Source organism: Falco cherrug, chromosome Z (genome assembly GCF_023634085.1).
Source record: "Falco cherrug isolate bFalChe1 chromosome Z, bFalChe1.pri, whole genome shotgun sequence".
NCBI lineage: Eukaryota > Metazoa > Chordata > Aves > Falconiformes > Falconidae > Falco > Falco cherrug.
In genome coordinates, this window is record NC_073720.1 from 919467 (window position 1) to 938717 (window position 19251).

Genomic DNA, 19251 nt, shown 5'->3' on the forward strand with positions numbered 1-19251 from the left:
CGCGGGGCGGGGTGGGCGCGCCTGCGCGCTGGGCCGAGCGGTGCATGCCGGGCGCGCCTTCCCGCCGTGACGCTGCAGATAGCAGGCCGGCGCCACTGCCGTCACCCGTCAGCGCGGGCTCCGCCGCCGCCCGGCGAGGATGGTGGGTGTGAAGGTGATCGCGAACGACACCGAGTTCCAGCCTGAGCTCAGCGCTGCCGGCTCCCGCCTGACCGTGGTGAAGTTCACCATGCGGGGGTGAGTGAGTGGGGGGGCGTGGGCTGCCGGGGCCCTTGGCGGTGGGCAGGGCCGCCCGGGCCCCCAGCCGCGGCCTCGCCCCCGCTGGGGTGGCGGGGAGCGGGAGCTGGGACTGACCCTTGGGAGGTGGCTGCGCCCGGCCCGGGGCTGGGGGGCTGTCCGGGGCCCAGACAACCGGTGGGCCTTTGGTGGTTTTATTAAGTTTTACGGTAAGGTGAGGCTTCAGGCTTGAGAAACGCAGTTAGCTAGCGAAATGCGTATCATTTTGGTCGCTAGCCAGCTGCTGCGGGTCAGAGCTGCGAGCTAATTGTTTGGAAGTTTTTTTTCGCATTGGTGACGCTCCTTATCTGTAGCATGTAAATATAGTCACGATATCAGAATGGTATTTCCTATCTCTGGTGTTAGATTTACCTTTTTGCAGCTGAGCCAACTTCCCCTGCCCTCTGAACCTGCCATTCTTAAGGTGCTCTGAGGAGATCAGATGCTGTGCTGGTTTAAAACCCGCCTGCAGGTCAGGAAGCCACTGTTAACACTGCATCTTGCTTGCTTTCTGTGGAAAATATCTTCCGCCTTAATAAAACTTAACTGGATCCTCATCCTTTTTGCCCAGGGCAAGCAGATGTCCTTTTCCCCCTGCTCAGCAGGGATTTGAAGTACAAACTGTGGTGTAATCTGATTGAATTGGCGACCAAAGGAAATCTCAACAGTTTAGTTATTCACAGCAGTCTGTGGAATTAGGGCAAATAGAAATAATGTTGAGGGACTTGGGATTCAAAGTGCACCTTGTTATTGTCAAAGTCGTAGTTTTTAGTGCCTGTACTGGGTTTTGGGGTGGTTGTGTTTTGTTTTGTTTTTTTCCTTCATCTTTCCACTTCTTATTTAAATGTACAGTTGAACCATTCCACTTCCAATGGCTGTTTGGAGCTCAAAAGACTTCAGGTCTAGTGGTGTGGAAGTTGTTATACTTGGAAGAGGTCCTGAGAATCGTTAGCTGTGTATCTGAATGGATACTGAAAAAAACATTGATACAGATGCATCTGATGTCCAATTGCTGCTGCTTAGTGAGGGGGTTGGGTTTTGGGTTTTTTTAGGTAAGTTAACTTCACCTGTAACTGTAGGGGTGTTGGTGATCTTGGTAATACCGCCTACCCGTGTGCCCAGGAAAATGTTTTGGTTTCAGACAGCCCAATATGTTAGGTTCCAGTTCGATTAATGGCTTGATGCCTTGGTGTATAAATACGTGAGTTTGCCTTGCTGTGCTGCTGTGGATCCATACCCTTTTTGTCAGGAGAGAGTAGGAAAGATGAAGCGGATCTCACCTGTGCTGTTTTACAGCTATATGTGTTGGCAGATTCACGCTGACAGAGCTCCCTGGTTCAGATACAGCCTATGTTGGTATGCTTTTAGAGGGGGTTTCTACTGGTTTTTTTTTGCTGTTTTACTTTTTAATTGCTTCTTTCACAGTGAGCTGAGTTGTGAGAATATTCCTTTGCACGAATAGTTGCATCTGTACATTTCATATATGCCAGCAATGATATAATAATTAACAAATACATATTTTTAGCCAAGGCAATGTGGGTAAGTTGGCAGAAGTCAGATCTGTTCTAGCAGGGCCAAATAATTATGGTAGCAGCTGATTACAGTTCTAGTAAATGAGATTTATTGTAGTAAGAATCTTACGATTCCTGCTAAAGGTCTGATACATTATTAGTGTTAAATAGAGTAGATTTTACTATAGATACTATGTTTTTCACAGGAGGTACTGTGGAGTAGTAGTACTAGTTTTCTGTTAAGAGTGTTTTTTATTGTTTCAGAGTGGTTTTTGCTGTTTTAGGAAAAGCAGGCAGCTCTTTGCCCTACCTAATGTCACTTCAGTTAACAGGATTTGGCCTGTGGTAGAAGATGCTAAATCTAAACCCATTAGATGGAAAATATGAAGTTAGTATTAATTAATAGGTGAAGCTCATCATGTGACATTGAAGCTGTCTGAGGAAGTGGGAATTAACACTTCATGATGTGTTTCTGAATGTCATTCTTAATTGTATCACTAGGATTGCTTACCATCTGTCAGCCAGGTAGGAAGATTATTTTTACATATACCAAGGATATCAGTAAGAACATGAATGTGCTAAGTCTATTTGGGGCAGACATTTTAAAAAAAAAAAGATGGGTTAAGTTCAACTGTGTGTTGTTTTCACAGATGTGGCCCTTGTTTAAGGATAGCTCCAGCTTTCAATGCTCTGAGTAACAAATATCCCCAGGCAACGTTTTTGGAAGTAGATGTGCATCAATGCCAGGTTCGTATTCAAAGACATCTCTTTCAGTTGTAAGAGAAAGAGCAGATAACGTACTGAATGGGAAACTTTGAAGAAAAACTGTGCACAGTATATTAACAGTAGTATCCTGTGGCTGTTGACGGTTTTGGTGAATCACAAACAAGCCTGCTGTGAAATCCTTCAAAATTAGGATACACACAAAGATGTTAACAACCAACACTTTTACTTAAAAAAAGTATACTTGCAGCTACCACTGATGTCCTTCATTTAAGCAGTGTACAGACAATTTAACTGTTCCTGCTTGTTGTTCCTGCTGCTTGTGCTACTTAGATAATACTGTTAAATGTAAAAGGTAGCACCAGTATGAATTAAAAAGACTTAAATTTTCCAAACAAATATTGGTGTAATTATTGAGCAAAATGAAAAATGCAGTAAACTGATATGACTAGTGGGACTAGATTCCTCTCAAGTACTACTCAGCTGTTTTTAACAGACAACGGTGCTGCAGGTGAGCTACTGATTGACTTAAGGGTCGTTAATGAAAAATAACAATGATGTGTTGAAAGAAATGTCTTGGAACTACTACAGATTGTAATGGAGAGGGTTGAACATCAAAGTGGTAACAATGTTTGCTTATGATGCTAAATTACAAAAAAATTTTGGAAAGCTACTATGGGTGCATAACAGGTGTGAATACAGGTGGAAATCAAATGGAATTCACTTTCTACAGCAGCAGGCTGCAATTCCTGGGTGTGCATGAATGTGTCTTGGGAGAGGAAGGAATGCTGGTGTAAAGAAAGCTTGTAAAATAAGTGTTAAATTAAGCAATCTGCCACTTTCAAGAGCAAATAAGTAATACGATTTTTATGGTCTACCAACTAATCTGCTGATGATGTGAAGTTGGTTCAAAGAATGCCCAAACTTGTAAAGGATTAGGAGGATCTGAAGGATTTAAATTAACTTAAAATTGTCCAAGTTAAAGCTGTTCATACAATACCAAATACTGTTTTGATGTTTGAGGTGATAATCACAGTAGCTTGATTAATACCTAGTGTGTGCATTGTTATCTAGGTGAAGCAAGCTGATGTTTCTGTCTGATATCGGTAATGCTTGTAACTAATTTATGCATTCTAGGGAACAGCTGCTACCAATAATATATCAGCAACACCGACATTTCTGTTTTTCCGAAACAAAGTGCGAATCGACCAATATCAAGGAGCAGATGCTGTAGGTTTAGAAGAAAAAATTAAACAGCACCTGGAGAATGATCCTGGAAACAGTGAAGATACAGATATCCCAAAAGGATATGTATGCATCTCTTATGTTAATTTTTTAAATGTTTATGTAACTTGAGTGTTTAAAAAAACCAAACACCTGTTGTTTTGTAAATATACTCTTCAGTCAAATAATACTACTTTAGGTAAAACTCCAAGTTCCCCATGGCTTTGAGAGGGTCACTTGTCTGGGTTTCCTTTTTCAGACAAAAGATTAGCATGTAGGTACTTAGTAAGCATGGTTATAGAATTGTAAAATGTTTTAAGAAATATCTCCATGCCATAGCCCTTAGGCATTAAAATAATGAATTCTAATTTTTATGATTAACTGCTTGCTGCAGCTGCTTGTTCTGCTTTTTTCTTCTTCTTGAATATCCCAATCTGTCCTCCCAAAACGTTTTTTAAAGTGCAAAAATGTCCATGGGAAAAGATATTATTAGACGTGGTTGTCAGAAATGTTGAAAAGTTGCTCCAGTTGTTCCTTAAGAAATCTTCTCTGTTTGTGGTGGTAGGTTTGTTTGGGCTTTTCATTCTTTTCTTCTTGCTCCCTACCCTTCTTTCTTTAGTATTTTTTTTTTTAAAGAAATTAAATAGAGGGAGAGATTCTTTTGCCAAAGCAGTTAACCTTCATAACAGTTCAGCTCCACCTTCCTCTGTAGCAGTTTGCCCTGGAAACTGGATGCCTTTGGGAGGGTATTGCTAGCTAAATGATGTCTCATATTTACTTTTGCTTAATTGCTAATGTTTGCAAAAGTGAATGGTACTATGGTGTTCTCTTTAGATTTCTTCTTGCCTGTAAAAGAATGACAAGGAAAATTTCACAGGAGTACTTGGAAAAGATTATGTGCCTGGTCTGAGTGGCATACAAGATTTACTACTTTCTGATTGCAAATTTGCTTTCAATTTAATGCTTAATGTGTATCATTTTGCTTCTGTAGGGGTACTGCATATCACTCCAGTAATTGCTGATCAGGCATTCACAGATAACAGAAACGAACTAAATAACTTGTAACTCTAGCAATTTGTAAAGAAGAGAAGTGTACATTTCTAATATGTTCTCAATGTTTTTTAAACCTTGCATCAAAATCTCTCATAACTAAAATGTGACTTCAGTGTTTTCTTCTGAAGAATCTAAAAGTTTGTATTCACATATATTTTTTTATCATTGCATTGATTTGCCGCGTCTTCAAGGTAAATTAAAACTTGGTAGGAATACCTGAATTTTTGGCCAAAATTCAGTAAGGGAGCAATGTGCTTAGAAATATTGGTGCTCTCAGGAAATTATTTTCACCACGCTTTGTGTGTTCTCATGTTACCTCAAGGCAGTTGTGTGTTGCAAATGATAGGCCTGTCTGACAGTTGTACTAACAAACACATGTAAATGAGAACTCTAATGTGACAAAACACTCTCCTAGAGCTGTTGTCTTTTGTGGTATTCTCCAAGCAATCCTTGGTGTAATATTACTCCTTAAATGAGATTGTCTATTGTTCTACCAAAAGTATAAACACAGTTAAGTGGTGTTACTACATTTTCCTAAATCATATGTCACAGTTCAGTGCTTAGCTAGTTACTGTAGTATGCACACTACTTGCATTAGCAAATCTTAATACGTTAAACTTAGCAGTGATGAGTCTGTAGAACCCAAAACTATGTTGTTAAATGCAAAACCAGGCTTTTTGGAGGTTAAATATTTTAAAATCTTAGCTAGCTGTATCCTGTTAGGCGAATGTAGGCAGGCTGCAAATTTAGCTGAATATTTATCATTTAAATAAACTGCAAGGGTGCAGGTCACTTGAATTTCTAGTAGTTCAGCTACTTGCTAACTGCTCCATGCATTATACTTCACTTCATATATGAACACTTACATTTATAATTGTTGTGAAATTCTGTGTGGAACTATGGGAACGTCAAAAGATTAAGGTTCAGCTTGTTAGCTTTGGAGTCCTAACACACTGAAAATCATTCATGTGGCAAGTTAGGTTGGTTTTGAGTTGAATGCACTGTCTTTTAAAAGTTAATCTTGTAGGAGGTGGTGTCTTACCCTACAAATCAAGTCCTGAGTTTGTTGAGGGCTGTATGAACCAAGCAGGAATTCCAGTTTACCTGTATGTGGTAGGCTGAAATGTTGTTTTAGGATATGCTTGACCCAAACTGGGCTGCTGTTGGCTTCAGGAAAGTATCCTTATTCTCTGGCGCAGCTGCGTGTTCCTTCTTGTTTCTTATATTGTAGCTGAGCACATGAGTTTCAAGTGAAGCCTTTGTATAGATTTTGGCAGGAGGATAAGTATTTTCTTGCTCAGAATAACATATAGTTGGAAGAGCTAAGGGAAGTGACATACAGGAAATGAGTCGTATTCTCTCAGCAGCTTGTTTTTTGGATTCCGTTTGCACCACAAGGCTATAGCCTGAGTTATTGTATGCAGTAATTTTTAAGCTAGCGTGTGCTTTTTTTCCAAGAGTGGTATATTATCCTTTGGGACCTAATATATGCCTTTAAGAAGGGTATTTCAGGTTGTCATCCTAAGAGTTCCTTTGGTGTGTTATGTCTGGACTGTACACTGATCTTGAATTTTTGGTGGTATGGTTTGAGATGTTAATACTCTGCCTTTAGGCCTTAAGATATGAAACACTTAATTTTTGGCCTGGCTTATTGTGCTTCAGTTAGACTTAGTTTGTTTTAGTTGCGAGCAAAAAATTCTGGTTATCTGGAAATCAATAAATAATGCCTCTGCAATAATACCACCTTTTTTATGGCTTAGAGCATGGGTAGTGATATGCTTTAATCTAAGAATATGTCTTTTAAAGTTTTTAGTTGTCTTTACAAAAGAGCTGAGCAGTGAGACAGACTGGTTTGTGGAGAATAGTGTAGTTTCTGTTTTCTGTTGCTCTGTTTTTACCAAAATATATGGAGAAAGGAGCAGGAAAAGGTTTCATAAAGTTAGTTTGTATACAGTGCTGAAGAAGTAAAATAAGAATAGCTTTGCATATAAAGCCTGGTAAGAACTATAGTGGTCTTTTAATTTGTTCTGTAATATATAGTAATTTTCAGGGAGGCCCACTTCTGGTTTAGGGGTGTCCTGTTCCCCCCCCTTCCCCCCCCCCCCCCCTTAAGCTGATCGTAGCTCCACGCTAATGTCAGTTTGGCTGTGTTGTAGTGTGACCTACAGTGCTGCAGTCTTGTTTATCAAAGGTGTATCTGAAAATTCTCCCTGTGCCCAATTTCTTACTCTCAGAATGGCAAGCATGTGTTCCAGGGGTGGGTGCATGATTTTGAATGGAGGGGAAGAATGTCGTTCCGTTATGAACAGGGTGCATCAGAGTACTATAGTATTTGTAGTTTGTTTGTAATGTCTTTTGTTATAAACCCCTGAGGTTTTCTGTCTCATTATTTTAATCTGTTGAATGAAGAATTTCATTCATTCCAATGTTTACTAATCCCAGATAAGTTCATGCCACACTTATCGTGCACTCAGCAACGCTCTTGCTTTTACTTTCAGATGGATTTAATGCCATTTATCAATAAAGCTGGCTGTGAATGTCTTAATGAGAGTGATGAGCATGGATTTGATAATTGTTTACGTAAAGACTCTACTTACTTGGAATCAGACTGTGACGAGCAGGTACAGTAGATACTTTTAAGTGAGATATTTTCAGTGATGGCCTGGTCTGCAAGCACTATTTTAAGAACTTGTCTACTTAACTTGTCTACTTCTTATGGGTGGTATAAGAGGAGGGAGATGATAGTAGGATGTAAGTAAAATTAATACACAAAGATTATTGTAGTCTTTTCCAGTTTCACATCCGTTTATGTATGGAAAAAATTCCAAGTGGAGTAGCGTTTGGTGCTTTGAAGTGACAGACTAGTGCATGTGTAGAATATAGTGAAAGTAAATACTTTATTTTATTTCAAAACTCATACTTCTTTCTAGTTATTGTGCTATGTTTGTTTTTATGAAAGAAAACAAGTGTTTAACAGAACTTTTTTTTTTAATTCCACAGCTGCTCATTACTGTAGCTTTTAGTCAGCCTGTCAAGCTTTATTCTATGAAACTTCAGGGGCCAGATAATGGTGAGTGAATTGTCTTTTTATATTTTCAACCAAAGCTTTGCCTATGTTTAGCTGAATTTTCTAAAAATGACACTTTCCCTGGAACCTTCTGAGAATCCCACAGCAGCTTCAGTGAATTTGTTGTAAATGAATTATGTGATAAATTACCTCATTTTTCACTGATGTCATAGTAGGTATTTGGTGTGATAAAATGTGATATCATACTATAGCTTGATATGCTGCTAAGAGAAAATTAATGTGGAATTCACTCTCTGACATGTAGACAAGTAGCGAAACTTTGAATGTCCTTCTTATAGCCAGGGTGGTGTGGTAGGATTGTCAGATAAGGTAATAGAACTATAAAAGCTCATGCTTTCCTTGAGCGGTGTCTAGAGACTGTAATAAGCAAGGGCTTCTCAAGCAACATTTTGAAAATGTATTTAAATAATGGAACACCACTCCTGTTTTTTAACATAGGGCAAGGTCCAAAATACATAAAAATCTTTATCAACCTTCCTCGATCTATGGATTTTGAAGAAGCAGAAAGAAGTGAACCAACTCAAGCCCTGGAGCTGACACCAGATGATATTAAAGATGATGGTATCGTCCAGCTTCGCTATGTAAAATTTCAGAATGTTAACAGTGTAACTGTAAGTAAAGTTTCTGTTCTGAGATCTGCGCAGACTGACAACTTTATAGGCTTTTAAAGCACTGGGCATGTTTGATTTCATTGCAGATGTTGCAAGTTTCTGTCTGCTGATCACATACTGTATGTTTATGCTAAAAGTATTGAAGGAATTTAAGGTGTGACAAGGCCATGTGCATGCAATGTCTCTTTTGACCTAATATGAGACAGTTGGCTTTCACCTCTTCATGAGCTAGCATATAGTTTAACACAACTTGCGTTTTCACTAACATACCTTCTTGAAGGGCATCTTCATGTGAAAAGTTAAAGGAATCCAGTTTCTCAGTAATCTGCAGAAATGAGAGATTTCTGAGTATCAGGTGAAGTACTTGCAGTGTCTTTAAACTCAGTGTCTGCTTGCTGTGAGGGTTCTTAAATGCTGTAATCGGATCACCTGTGTCTTTTAATGAGCCCTCTAATTCTCTTGCTGTAAGAGACCTTCCACAGGCTTTGGGTAGGGTTTTTGACGCAAATGCAGGTGCTGTTTGTCCTCTTCCATTTTAAAAATACAGGTTCTAGAGCAATATATGTCATGACAAATGATGCTGGAATTGCTTTGTGCTTGGCATCGTCCTGGTACTGTGCTAGTCCTGCTTCCTGCAGTATTGTGTTGAACGTTTTTTTCCAATGTGACCCCTGAATTCTTTTCTGTAAGAATGCTTTTCACGGCCTGAATTATGCATTTGCAAATATAGGGACTTCATAGGTGATTGTATTAAACTATGTTTTAGTGTGCTGGCTGCAGAAATTGCCAGCTCTTTATGAATTGCAGGTAACTCCAAAACATTGGTCCACTCTGTCTTTTCATCACATAGTAAATTTCTAAATCACTGTTTGTGGACTGCATTTTAGATCAGTCAGCTACTTTCTTGTTTAGCAATGCTTTACTAGCAATTGTTTTAAAGGTAATGGGAGATGAGCCTAAATCACTCCTTTTTATGTCTGTTTCTATGGATTTACCTTTGTGTAAAGCTTTGGACCAGCTTTATCCTCCCCCAAATGAAATAGAGATTGGTCACATAGGCTTATATTCTAGAAAGCTATGCTGACAAATACAAGTTACGTCTTTGTTATTTAATAAAATCTTATGTCAGTTTTAGGCAGGATGATGTACAAACACTGGACAAGTGATAAGATGATTAAACGTTCTGCTTGTTTGCACTCTTTGTACATGGGCACTGCGATAGCGCTCCCCTAATTCCCTCGCTAAACCTGAATTCTGTATTTAAGACTTCCTAGAAATGAGATGGCCAGTCATTTTGTCCACCACCTGGCTTTTTGGCGCAGGTGATGAAGTTCTGCTTGCTTACATGTTCCTGTGGATAATAGTCTTCCATTTGGCTCCTCCTGGAGGAGGCATAGTTGTCATATACAGGTTGTCCTGCTTTTCTGCTATGCTTAATCAGAAACACTTACTGTACATTTCAGTCTCAGTGCTGGCAAGTTCATACTTCATTTATTCATATATATACATACATACATATCCCTGCTATGTTTGTTAGTTTTAACTTACCTGGTTTATTAATTCTATACCCTGTAGTTTCTAATCCATGTAATTCTGCATATCTAATGCTGGTTTTCCCCATTTGTTGTGACTCACTTCATTACTGCTACTTTAGTGGCTTTTGTTTTTCTCTGTACTTGCTGAATTTTTCAAATCATTACTGAGATAGAATGTCTGTTGTGGACTTCAACAAAAGACAGTCCTTGACAATGCTCTTCCGGGTTTTTTTTCTGTCAGAAGAGTACTTTCTTCAGCATTTCAACCCTCACCTTGCATATATCTTGTTCGTACAGGAAAATGCAGTGTCTTCCAACTACAGGGAAGCTGCTTGGAGGGGTGAATATCTGTACTGGTTTAGATCAGCAGCCCATCTTGCTTATCAAATACCTGCAAGCCTCCGGTGCTGTCACAAAAAAAAATTGATAAGTATAGGGCAAGCATGCAGTCATGTGTGCTGGTGACCTCCAGCATTTGGTGGTCTGTGGCACAGGCAATTTCTGAGGCAGAAGGGGTGTCTCGGAGATAACTGCCTAGGCCTTATGGAAAAGGCGTGATGTGTGCTGTCCCTTGCCAACCTGTTGTCCTCTCTCTCCTTCCTTTCCTCTGTGTCTGATGTCACTACTGTCTTTCTCATTCCTCCTTTTTCCATGCTTACAAAGTGTGGAAAGATCCACGAATACCTTGTTGCTCTTCTGACTCCAGTTTCCTTACTAATACTACTTTATGCAAAAAAAAATTGTTCTTTCATTTGTCCACTTGAAAAAGTGTAGTGGTTCCAGCAATGATTCCTTAGCTTATATTTCAAAAGAGGCTTTATATTTGTTTGAAACGCTAAAATAATTTCATAGATCTAGTATTCATGCTGTAAACATATAATTATGCAAGCTGTAGTAGTAAATTAAACATGAGTAGTCTTGGGGGCTTCAGCAAGCATAATTAAATTGATATTTAACTTCATTTCAAGTCAGATTTCAGTGAACTGTGACTTCTTAGATCCTGTTGTTTTTGTGGAATGTGATCTTGGGTCAAAAGTAGAAGCTGGAAAAATACAAGCTGTGTGGGTTTTTTAACAAACTATCAGGAGAATAAAAGCATTCTATATAATCATTTTAAGTAAGGACAGTAGCTTCCCTAAGGGTTAGGGGTCTTTATAATTGAAATAAGCATTAATTTGGTTAGTTCAAAAACTTCAGGTATCTAACACTTCATGTATTAATTCAGAGATGGACAGTTTACCTTAACTCTTGTGTTTGGGTGTTTTTTTTCTTCAGTTGTTTGTCCAATCCAATCATGGTGATGAAGAAACAACAAGAATTACATACTTCACGTTTATTGGAACTCCGGTCCAAGCGACAAATATGAATGACTTCAAGCGAGTGAGTCCTTTTTCTTAAAAGTACTTTTGAATGTTTTAAACCTACTTAAAAATGAGTTGACGGAACAAGTACACTTGGTTGTAACTACAGTTCCACAAATTATTGGTAGTTTTGGCATCCAAAAGAAAATATGTAGCTTTATCTTAAGATCTTTGGTCTTGCTTACAAGTTTTTGTTCATGAACTTTGTAAAAATAACCGGTAAGAATGTATATATGAGAACCTAAGTGTCTGTCAAGTTGCATATGCTATAGACAATGTTGGGTTTCTTTAAACAGCTGTGACTTATGTCTTGATTTTGGAACTTGCTTTCTGATGGTGTTGAGGAAGTAGAGAAGCAATTGCATGTACAGATTAGATGCCTTGTGACTGACTTCTACTTTGAAGGATTTTTTTTCACTGGGCAACATCAAGTAAGCTTGAGACTTGAAAAATACTTGGTCACAAGGTGTCTGTTATATTAAACATCTGGTTTTTAAAGAGGAAATTAAGCAAACAACTTGTTACAGTATGAGTTTGGGCAATAAGGCATTCTCAATTTGTGATTTTTTTGTTGTTGTGGTTTTGAGAATGTGAAATGGGTTTGAAAGGATTGAAACTTTAAAGCTACTTGCAACTTTTTCAAATATGTAGTAAGTCTTTTTGCAGTAAACTGCTTTAAAACTTAGCAGCTTTTGTAAAAGGGCAAATACTGCTGTAACCTGTCTACGATCTTAACTTATACATGTAAAACTTACTACCTTTACAGGTAGTAATTAAGTTAATAGAAATTTAACAGGTTTTGCTGCCTTTCAGTGAAACTTGAAGTCATTCCAAAATTTGTTCTAATGTACTAAAATTAACTGGTTATCAATTTAGACTTCCCTAATATAGTGCTTCCAGTTCTCCCAAAACTAGAAATATGTTAATTGACTTACATTCTGCTTACATATTTTGTTTTATGCAGCTATTTTGTCAGTACTTATTGCAGGGGATTCCCTAATACCGTTACTTGTGCAATTACTATTTTAACTTTGTTTAATCTGCAGTACTTTCTGGTATTGAGTGGGAGTGGGATTCTGACTCAGCATTTGATCTCTGCCTCACTTTGTAAACTTTGTATATTAGTTTTGCTTTCAAAAGTACTGAAAATTCATTTTCAACAAGTCCACTCTTTAACTATCTGAAGGTCAGGTTTAAAACAGTGATTTTTTTTTTTTTTTTAATTTATAATCCTGATTGGGGTGCATTTGGTAAAGTAATTCAGGTGTTTTGTAGAATGTTACATGAATTTGACACCAATGTTGAACCTGCACTATGTGTTTCCTACAGTATTTCAAGTTGTGTGGATAAAATGTGAGTTTCATGAACAGAGTTCTGAAGTACTGCCTTGGCCTGAAACTGACTGCTGTAACAATCTGAGCTCTGGTCAGCATTTGTGTGGGGAGTGGGTTTTTTAATATACACATGCCCTCACACAATCCTATAAAGGCATTAAAACTAGCGTGGGTCTCCAAGCATCTCATCCCTCTACTGTAGTCAGAGAGGATTTACAGATCTCTCAGTTCTAGATGCAGTGTGGCTGCTTGGAAGCTGCTGTATGGCCTGGTAAATAAAATTGCCAGTTAAAAATTCTGTTTTCCTTAAAGTTTGCAGGTGAATGTTTGGCACCATCAAGGAGTGTGCCTTTGTGTTGTGACATCCGTTTAAATGGAAGGGAAGGGTGTGCAAACCTGCAAGAATATGTATAGACCACACAGTCCCATGGTGTTAGTGTTGTGCTGGTAATCAGGATGTTAAGGATCTGGTCAGAATGGCCTTAGATGGAGGAGTTACTGGGTTATGAAGTGGCTAATCCTGTCTCAATTCAGATATGTAATATTCCTATTTTGCTTCCTGAACATGTAGTTTTAATATTAGGCTGTTAAAATATTTCATCATAACAAATGGGATGTGTAGTCTGGCAGAGTTACAGTGCTCTCAGGAATTTTAACTTTTGTTTCTATCTTCCCGTGATCTTGTCAGTTACGAAACCTTAATATAGCGTTGAGCATTAATTATAGTTAGGTTTGTAGATTAATTGGGGAAACCTTATTTTTCTTTTCATCTCCTTGAGTAGTTACCCACACTACTCCTTACCGCTTTCATCTGTCTCACTCCCTCATCTCAGTCTGTCTCTGCTGTTCATATTTCTCTTCTAATTATGATAGAAAGAGTATTGCAATATGATTAACAAGATGGGGGAATGCTTTTTTCCTGGAGTTTGAGAAGTGTGTGTAAGAATCTGTTGAATATCTTATTTGAAGGGCTTGAATAAAGAAGTGGACATGAATGTGATTCCAGTCATGTTTTTGATTAGTCACATCACTGATCAGTTGACTGTATACGTGTTCAGCTTCGAAGTAAAAAATAAAACCAATGCGTTGGTTTGAATCACTTCTGTGAAGGATCAGGCTAATGTGTTTTGTTTCCCAACTGGGGTGCAATTGGAATGAATGCTTTTAGCTAGAGAACTTACCACTCAGCGGTTGAGTATTAAGGTGCATAACTGCAGGTCCTGTGTCCTTCAGACAGTTGAGGAAAACTCATGTTTGCTCGTGTGGTGCTCTGCAGACACCAATCAGGCTGTAAGGAGAATCACCTCTTCTTGATCAGAGAGTCAGTTCACATGTTTAGTATAAATAGGAATTGTTTCTGGTACCTACACTGTCAAACAGAAAGCTGTAATTCATCTACTCTGAAAAATAACAGAACTACTAAGCGGGTGTAGTGAGGGCAGTCCTTCATTAGTGATTTTGGTCTCAAGTTGGTTTGGACAGACGTAGAATCACAGAACAGCCCAAGCTGGAAGGGCCCTCACAAAATCACCTGATCCATCCTTACATACGAAGGAGAGCCTAGGTGAGATTGTCTAGCACCCTGTCCAGTTGCAGCTTGAAAACTTCCAGCAATGGGGACTCAGCCACATCCCTGTGGAGGTTGTTCCAGTGATTGGTCTTGCTGTAAAAAAAGTGTATTTCATTTTCTTGCATGTAGTTGGTATTGCTGGACTGAGTGGGTGAAGTTATAAAAGCTGCTTTCAGGCTTGTTCTAATAGGTTGTGTGTATCCTGCTCCTTGCACAGCTTGATTTTTTTCTCTCTGGGGAGGAGGGAAGTCTTTGGATTGGTGGAAAAGGGGGACCAAGGGAAAAATTTCTGCTTGGAACTGACTGCAGTGTCATGACAAGCACAGAGAGTAGTAGGCAGACCTATTTTTACCCTGTTTAAATGAAGAGGCTCTCAACAGTAGAGGACTGGGATGAATATTCCCTTCCTATATGTATTTAATATATTCTGAAATGTGTTTGGAAAAGTTTAAAGTAGTCTGTCTTCTAAAAAATATTCTTAACACTTGAAGTGTTTATACTGCTGTTTCTTGGCCACACAGGGTCTGTCTGACTTAAGGCATAACTGATCATGCAAACTACTACAGTAGACTGCATTTGAGTTGTAATAGATTGCATTTGAGATTTGTTTCTGGTGCTCATCTACTTTGCTGGGCAGACAGTTAATGTGGAGTAAAGGTGCAAGATCTGTGGGTATTTTTACTATTGATGATAGCTTAGTGTGTGTAGGTTCCTGTGAATCTTGTGAAGTTGTAAACATGCTTTTGTTTTTGGAAGAGCATGCAGCTGTTGGTGTTCAATATAGTTCTTGTTTGTTTTATTCATTAATACCAGAAATATACTGCTTCTCAGTTTTGAGGTTGAGGCATAGATGAATATTGACAGGTTGTGGGATATTTTTTGGTGCTCTCTCAAATGAATGCTTGCTTTCTACTCAGAACTGCTTATTTGCACTACATGCCACTGCTTTTTTTTTTCTAGTAACATTTTGTTTGTTTGTTTTTCAGCTTAACTTCCCATTTCTAAAGAACTAAAAAGGCAGAAGAAATTAAAAAGTAATAATCAGATTGAAGTGGTTTTGCACTATTCCCTTCCTTGCTCCCTCTGCTCATTTAGTATCTCTTTCACCCTTTGCACAATCTCAGCACTGATGCAAGAGCTGCCTTCTCTGCACCTTCTACCATCAGGAAGAGCCTTCCCTGCCTTCTGACTCATCAAATCATCTTTCCACTCCACTCCCTGCTCCAAATCTTACCTTAAACAGTTCTATGTACCTTTCAGTCTTACCAAATTTCTGTCCCCCTGTTAGCTGAACTTGACATTTTAAAGGCATACCATGCAGTACTTTCACAAATTATTTTCTGTAACTTAATTTTTCAGCCTCTGTTGCATTTTGTAAAGCTGTTTGAGATGCATCTTGTGAAATGCACTACCAAGACTTGACTCTTTAGTGTCTTCGTGGAGCTTAGTGTTCTTATTTGTTGTGACCCTTCAGTAAGTAGCAGGGAAGCAAGAATGGGCTGCAAAGTACTGCACTCTCATTTTCACTCTAGTGGCACTGGGCACCTGCTCAGGGAAGACACTGTAAGGAGCTGGTGAGTGTTTGTACATGTGGCCTGATTAGGGTTCTCTGACAGCATCCTCCTAATTTTACTTGCTAAACCTCTTTGTATGTATTTAAAACAAACAAAACCAACTCTGCTCCAGAAGGTTCATAATAAAGTGTTCCCAGTGCTACTCTTGGTAATGAACCGCAGAGGTGGTTGTGTTTTTGTCACTGTCAGATTCTGGGCTGATGCTTAGGAAAAAGCCAAACAGATGAAGAAAAGCCTGCTCCAAACGCATCATCTTTGGCGTGGGAATTACAGGCTGTAACCACTACCTTCAAATGCACTGCATGGCAGTTGTTTCTATGAAAGGAAGGAAAATGGATCTACTTCTGAGAAGAGAAAAATGACAATTGTTTGGTTTAAGTGTAAATAGCCTGTTTCCTTTTGGGAAGGTGGAGTGGGATGGTCAGCAAGTGTTTCTTTGGCCTGTAGTAACAAAGTGTCCATATCGGTGTGATCAATTTTCACAGATAATTCACATGGGCGAGTTGTCAATTTCTGCCTCAGACTGGTACAGCAATATTTTTCATTGATGTTCCACACTTGCTAACACTAATCTTTAATCTTTTAACTGTGTTTTTTCTTCCTTTTTTTCTGTGCTTAATCTGTGTGTGAACACAGTTTGGTGCTTTGGAAACACACAAAGAGTAAATATTGCTTCTTGACAAGTTTAACTGTATTTTTTTTAACTTGATTAATTAGATCTTAATGTGAGTATTTGGGCTTCTGTTTTTTATTTTTTCTTCCTTCCTCATGTTGTAAAATTGGAATTTTTCTGACCTTAAACATTAGGTTGAATTTACAGCTTGTGAAATACACCTGCTCAGGGGTTCCTTGGAGGTGAAAATGATCTTTAAAAGTATTTTTCATCAGTAGATTTCAGTTGCTTTGTGACAGTAGTAATTCAGCTGACCAAAAGCAGCTGGACAGTAAAAAATTCTACCTCTTGAAGTTTGAAAATAAATCAAAAAATGGGGGTGGGGGGCATGAGGAAGAATACTTCCAGAGGGTCAATGAGATTTCTTAAGTCAGGACTGTGGGTGTTTCAGGGTTTTTTTTTTTGTTGTTGTTGTTGTGTTTTTCCCCCCAGTTCTATATTTCACTACTGACTTTATGAATCTTGGGGGATATATTGTCACTTAACTGCAGAGGTAATTGATGCTTAACACATTTACCATAGCATTCAGTTGGTTGGAATACAAGAAAGGTTTTATTTTTTCGTTTTCAGCCCTATTATGAGTAGTACTGGGAAATTCTGTGCTCCGTTAGTGTGATCTCCAAACCCCTGTTCCAAAGAATTCTCCTTGTCAGAGCCATAAATGCTGCTCTCTAGTTAGATGGCAATGACTTGGGAATTAGTGCCTTGCTCAAGGTCCTTCCTGCAGTTTGAGGTATTAAACTTTAAGACTTTCTTTTTATTTTGGTTTGGCATATAAATGATCTTTTTTTCCACAAGAGCCCTAGAATTATATCTGAATCTTTTCAGAAAAGTGACTAAAATGGCATCATTTTCTGCTCTCAGGATTTTGCGTTCAGTTTTCTTAACGAAGGGGACTGGATACCCTTCTGCAGTGAACTACGCTAACTTTAAACCTGCGTAGCAGCATTGCAGAGTGCTGGAGTTGCACTTGCTGTTGGCTGGCAAATCGACTCACCAAAGTCTGGTTGCAGTGGTGATCTTTTCAGAAAAGGGAAGCAGTAAGCTGACTCTGATTCCAGGTGGAGTTTACAGGATTGGAGATTGGAAGGAGACTTGGTAAGGAATACTGTTTTGACAAGGAATAACTGAAAATCAGATGACTTCCAGATTCTTTATGGGTTTGAGCTGCATTATAAGGTAAATGCTCTCAGTGAGGTATGTGGCAAGGATACCAAAGGAAATGAGCAAACTGATATTTGAGCACCCAGTGGTTCTTCCTACTGTACTATTTTATATAGTATATTAAGCTTAAATGTTTGGTATATAACATTTTTAAGTGTGGTCTGTTCTGTTGCAGTTACTTGTCTTCTAACTCCTCTCAAAATGAGACTGGTGTTTTGCTGTCTGTAAAAGTACAAGGTTTCTTGTGTCTTGCCGTCGCTCTTAACCATTTAGAGGGATTCACAGCCTCTGCAAGTGCTACAATAATGCATGCTTAAATGCAATAACTTAGTTGAAAATTCAGTTGCACTTGTTTATTTTGAGACTGACTTAAAATACGTGACAGGACTTTTTTTGGTTAAACTTTATTTCTGTGGTTTTTTCTCTTATCAGGTAGTTGGCAAAAAGGGAGAAAGCCACTAGGATGCAAAAGACACTGGAAGGCCTTATCGCAATCAAAGAGATCTTCACTTTTATCTACAACTCCTGGATAATTGCTTGACCATAACCAGAGACGTCAATCTGTTTCATTTAATGCCATTACCAATAAACCATTGCTTTTGTTGAGATGGAGTTTCCCTAGTGTTTCTGTTGTAATCCTCGTACGTGTATTTGTAAATAAAATTCATTACTTTTGCCAAGTTTAATGTTGTTTTCTAGTAACTGTGGCTCTCCTTTTGTTCCATTTAAATTAAAAACTCAACTGGCTTATCTTTAGAAACGGAAGACATAATGTAGCTTGCATTCATTCAGGGAGTTTAAATGTCAAATAAAAGTAAAGCATAGGTGGCCTTTAGAGGCCATCTAAAAATAAAATCTGAGCTACTTTGTTATATGACTGAGGGAACTTAGGATCATTGTTCCCACAAAACACAGTTATATCTCAAGACAGGAATAACTACTTGTTCTGTTGGAAATTTCCATTTCCTTCCCCACCTCAAAAAGCATAGGAAGAGGAAGCAGTTTTTAAGTTACTGTTCCATTAACTTGCAGCTTTGTCACAAACAGCACGCTGATGCAAGCTGTTTGGTACTGAGAATTCTTGAGTCTTTTGAAAGTGTTCAGGTTTTTTAATATTATTAGAAAATACTGACCTCATTTCCTGGGCAGACTCTAGCAAGCTGTGCAGTTATGGAGATTTAGATGTTTGTGCACTCCACCTGAACATAAATTCCTTACTTCTTTTATTGGGTGTTTTTCTCTGTCTCTGGATCTTGATAAGGAAATGTTTAATGCAAATATTAATTTTAGATCTTAATTGGAATTCCTATGCTACTTTGGTAAATTTTCTTGGAAGTGTGCCCCAAGTAATTTTAATAAATCAGGCATTGATCAGCACCATATACATATAATACTGTATAAATTCCCAGTAAAACTTGCTAAGTATTTTAATTGGCATAATTAATTTCTTTGTAAAGTTAAATTTGTTACATTTCTAATTACCATAAATCCTACTAAGGCTTAAATCCCATCCTAATTGGCATTCCCTCCTTGAACACAGTAGGGTGGTTCTCT

General features: G+C 38.5%; 1 protein-coding gene across 2 annotated transcripts; it reads left to right on the forward strand.

Annotated features, from left to right (window-relative positions):
- Nucleotides 1-36: 36 nt before the first annotated feature.
- Nucleotides 37-18383, forward strand: TXNL1 (thioredoxin like 1). Of its 2 annotated transcripts, XR_008730372.1 has the most exons (9): nucleotides 38-237; nucleotides 2438-2534; nucleotides 3648-3821; nucleotides 7286-7408; nucleotides 7788-7857; nucleotides 8314-8486; nucleotides 11297-11401; nucleotides 17398-17631; nucleotides 18130-18383. XR_008730372.1 is itself a non-coding variant. In XM_055699780.1 (8 exons), exons 1-8 carry the CDS (start codon nucleotides 140-142, stop codon nucleotides 18157-18159), a joined length of 870 nt encoding a protein of 289 aa, XP_055555755.1. In that variant the 5' UTR covers nucleotides 37-139; the 3' UTR covers nucleotides 18160-18383. The 2 variants fall into 2 exon arrangements, 1 of the variants encoding a protein (XP_055555755.1); XM_055699780.1 differs by lacking the exon at nucleotides 17398-17631 and having other exon boundaries at nucleotides 37-237.
- The last annotated feature ends 868 nt before the right edge of the window (nucleotides 18384-19251 follow it).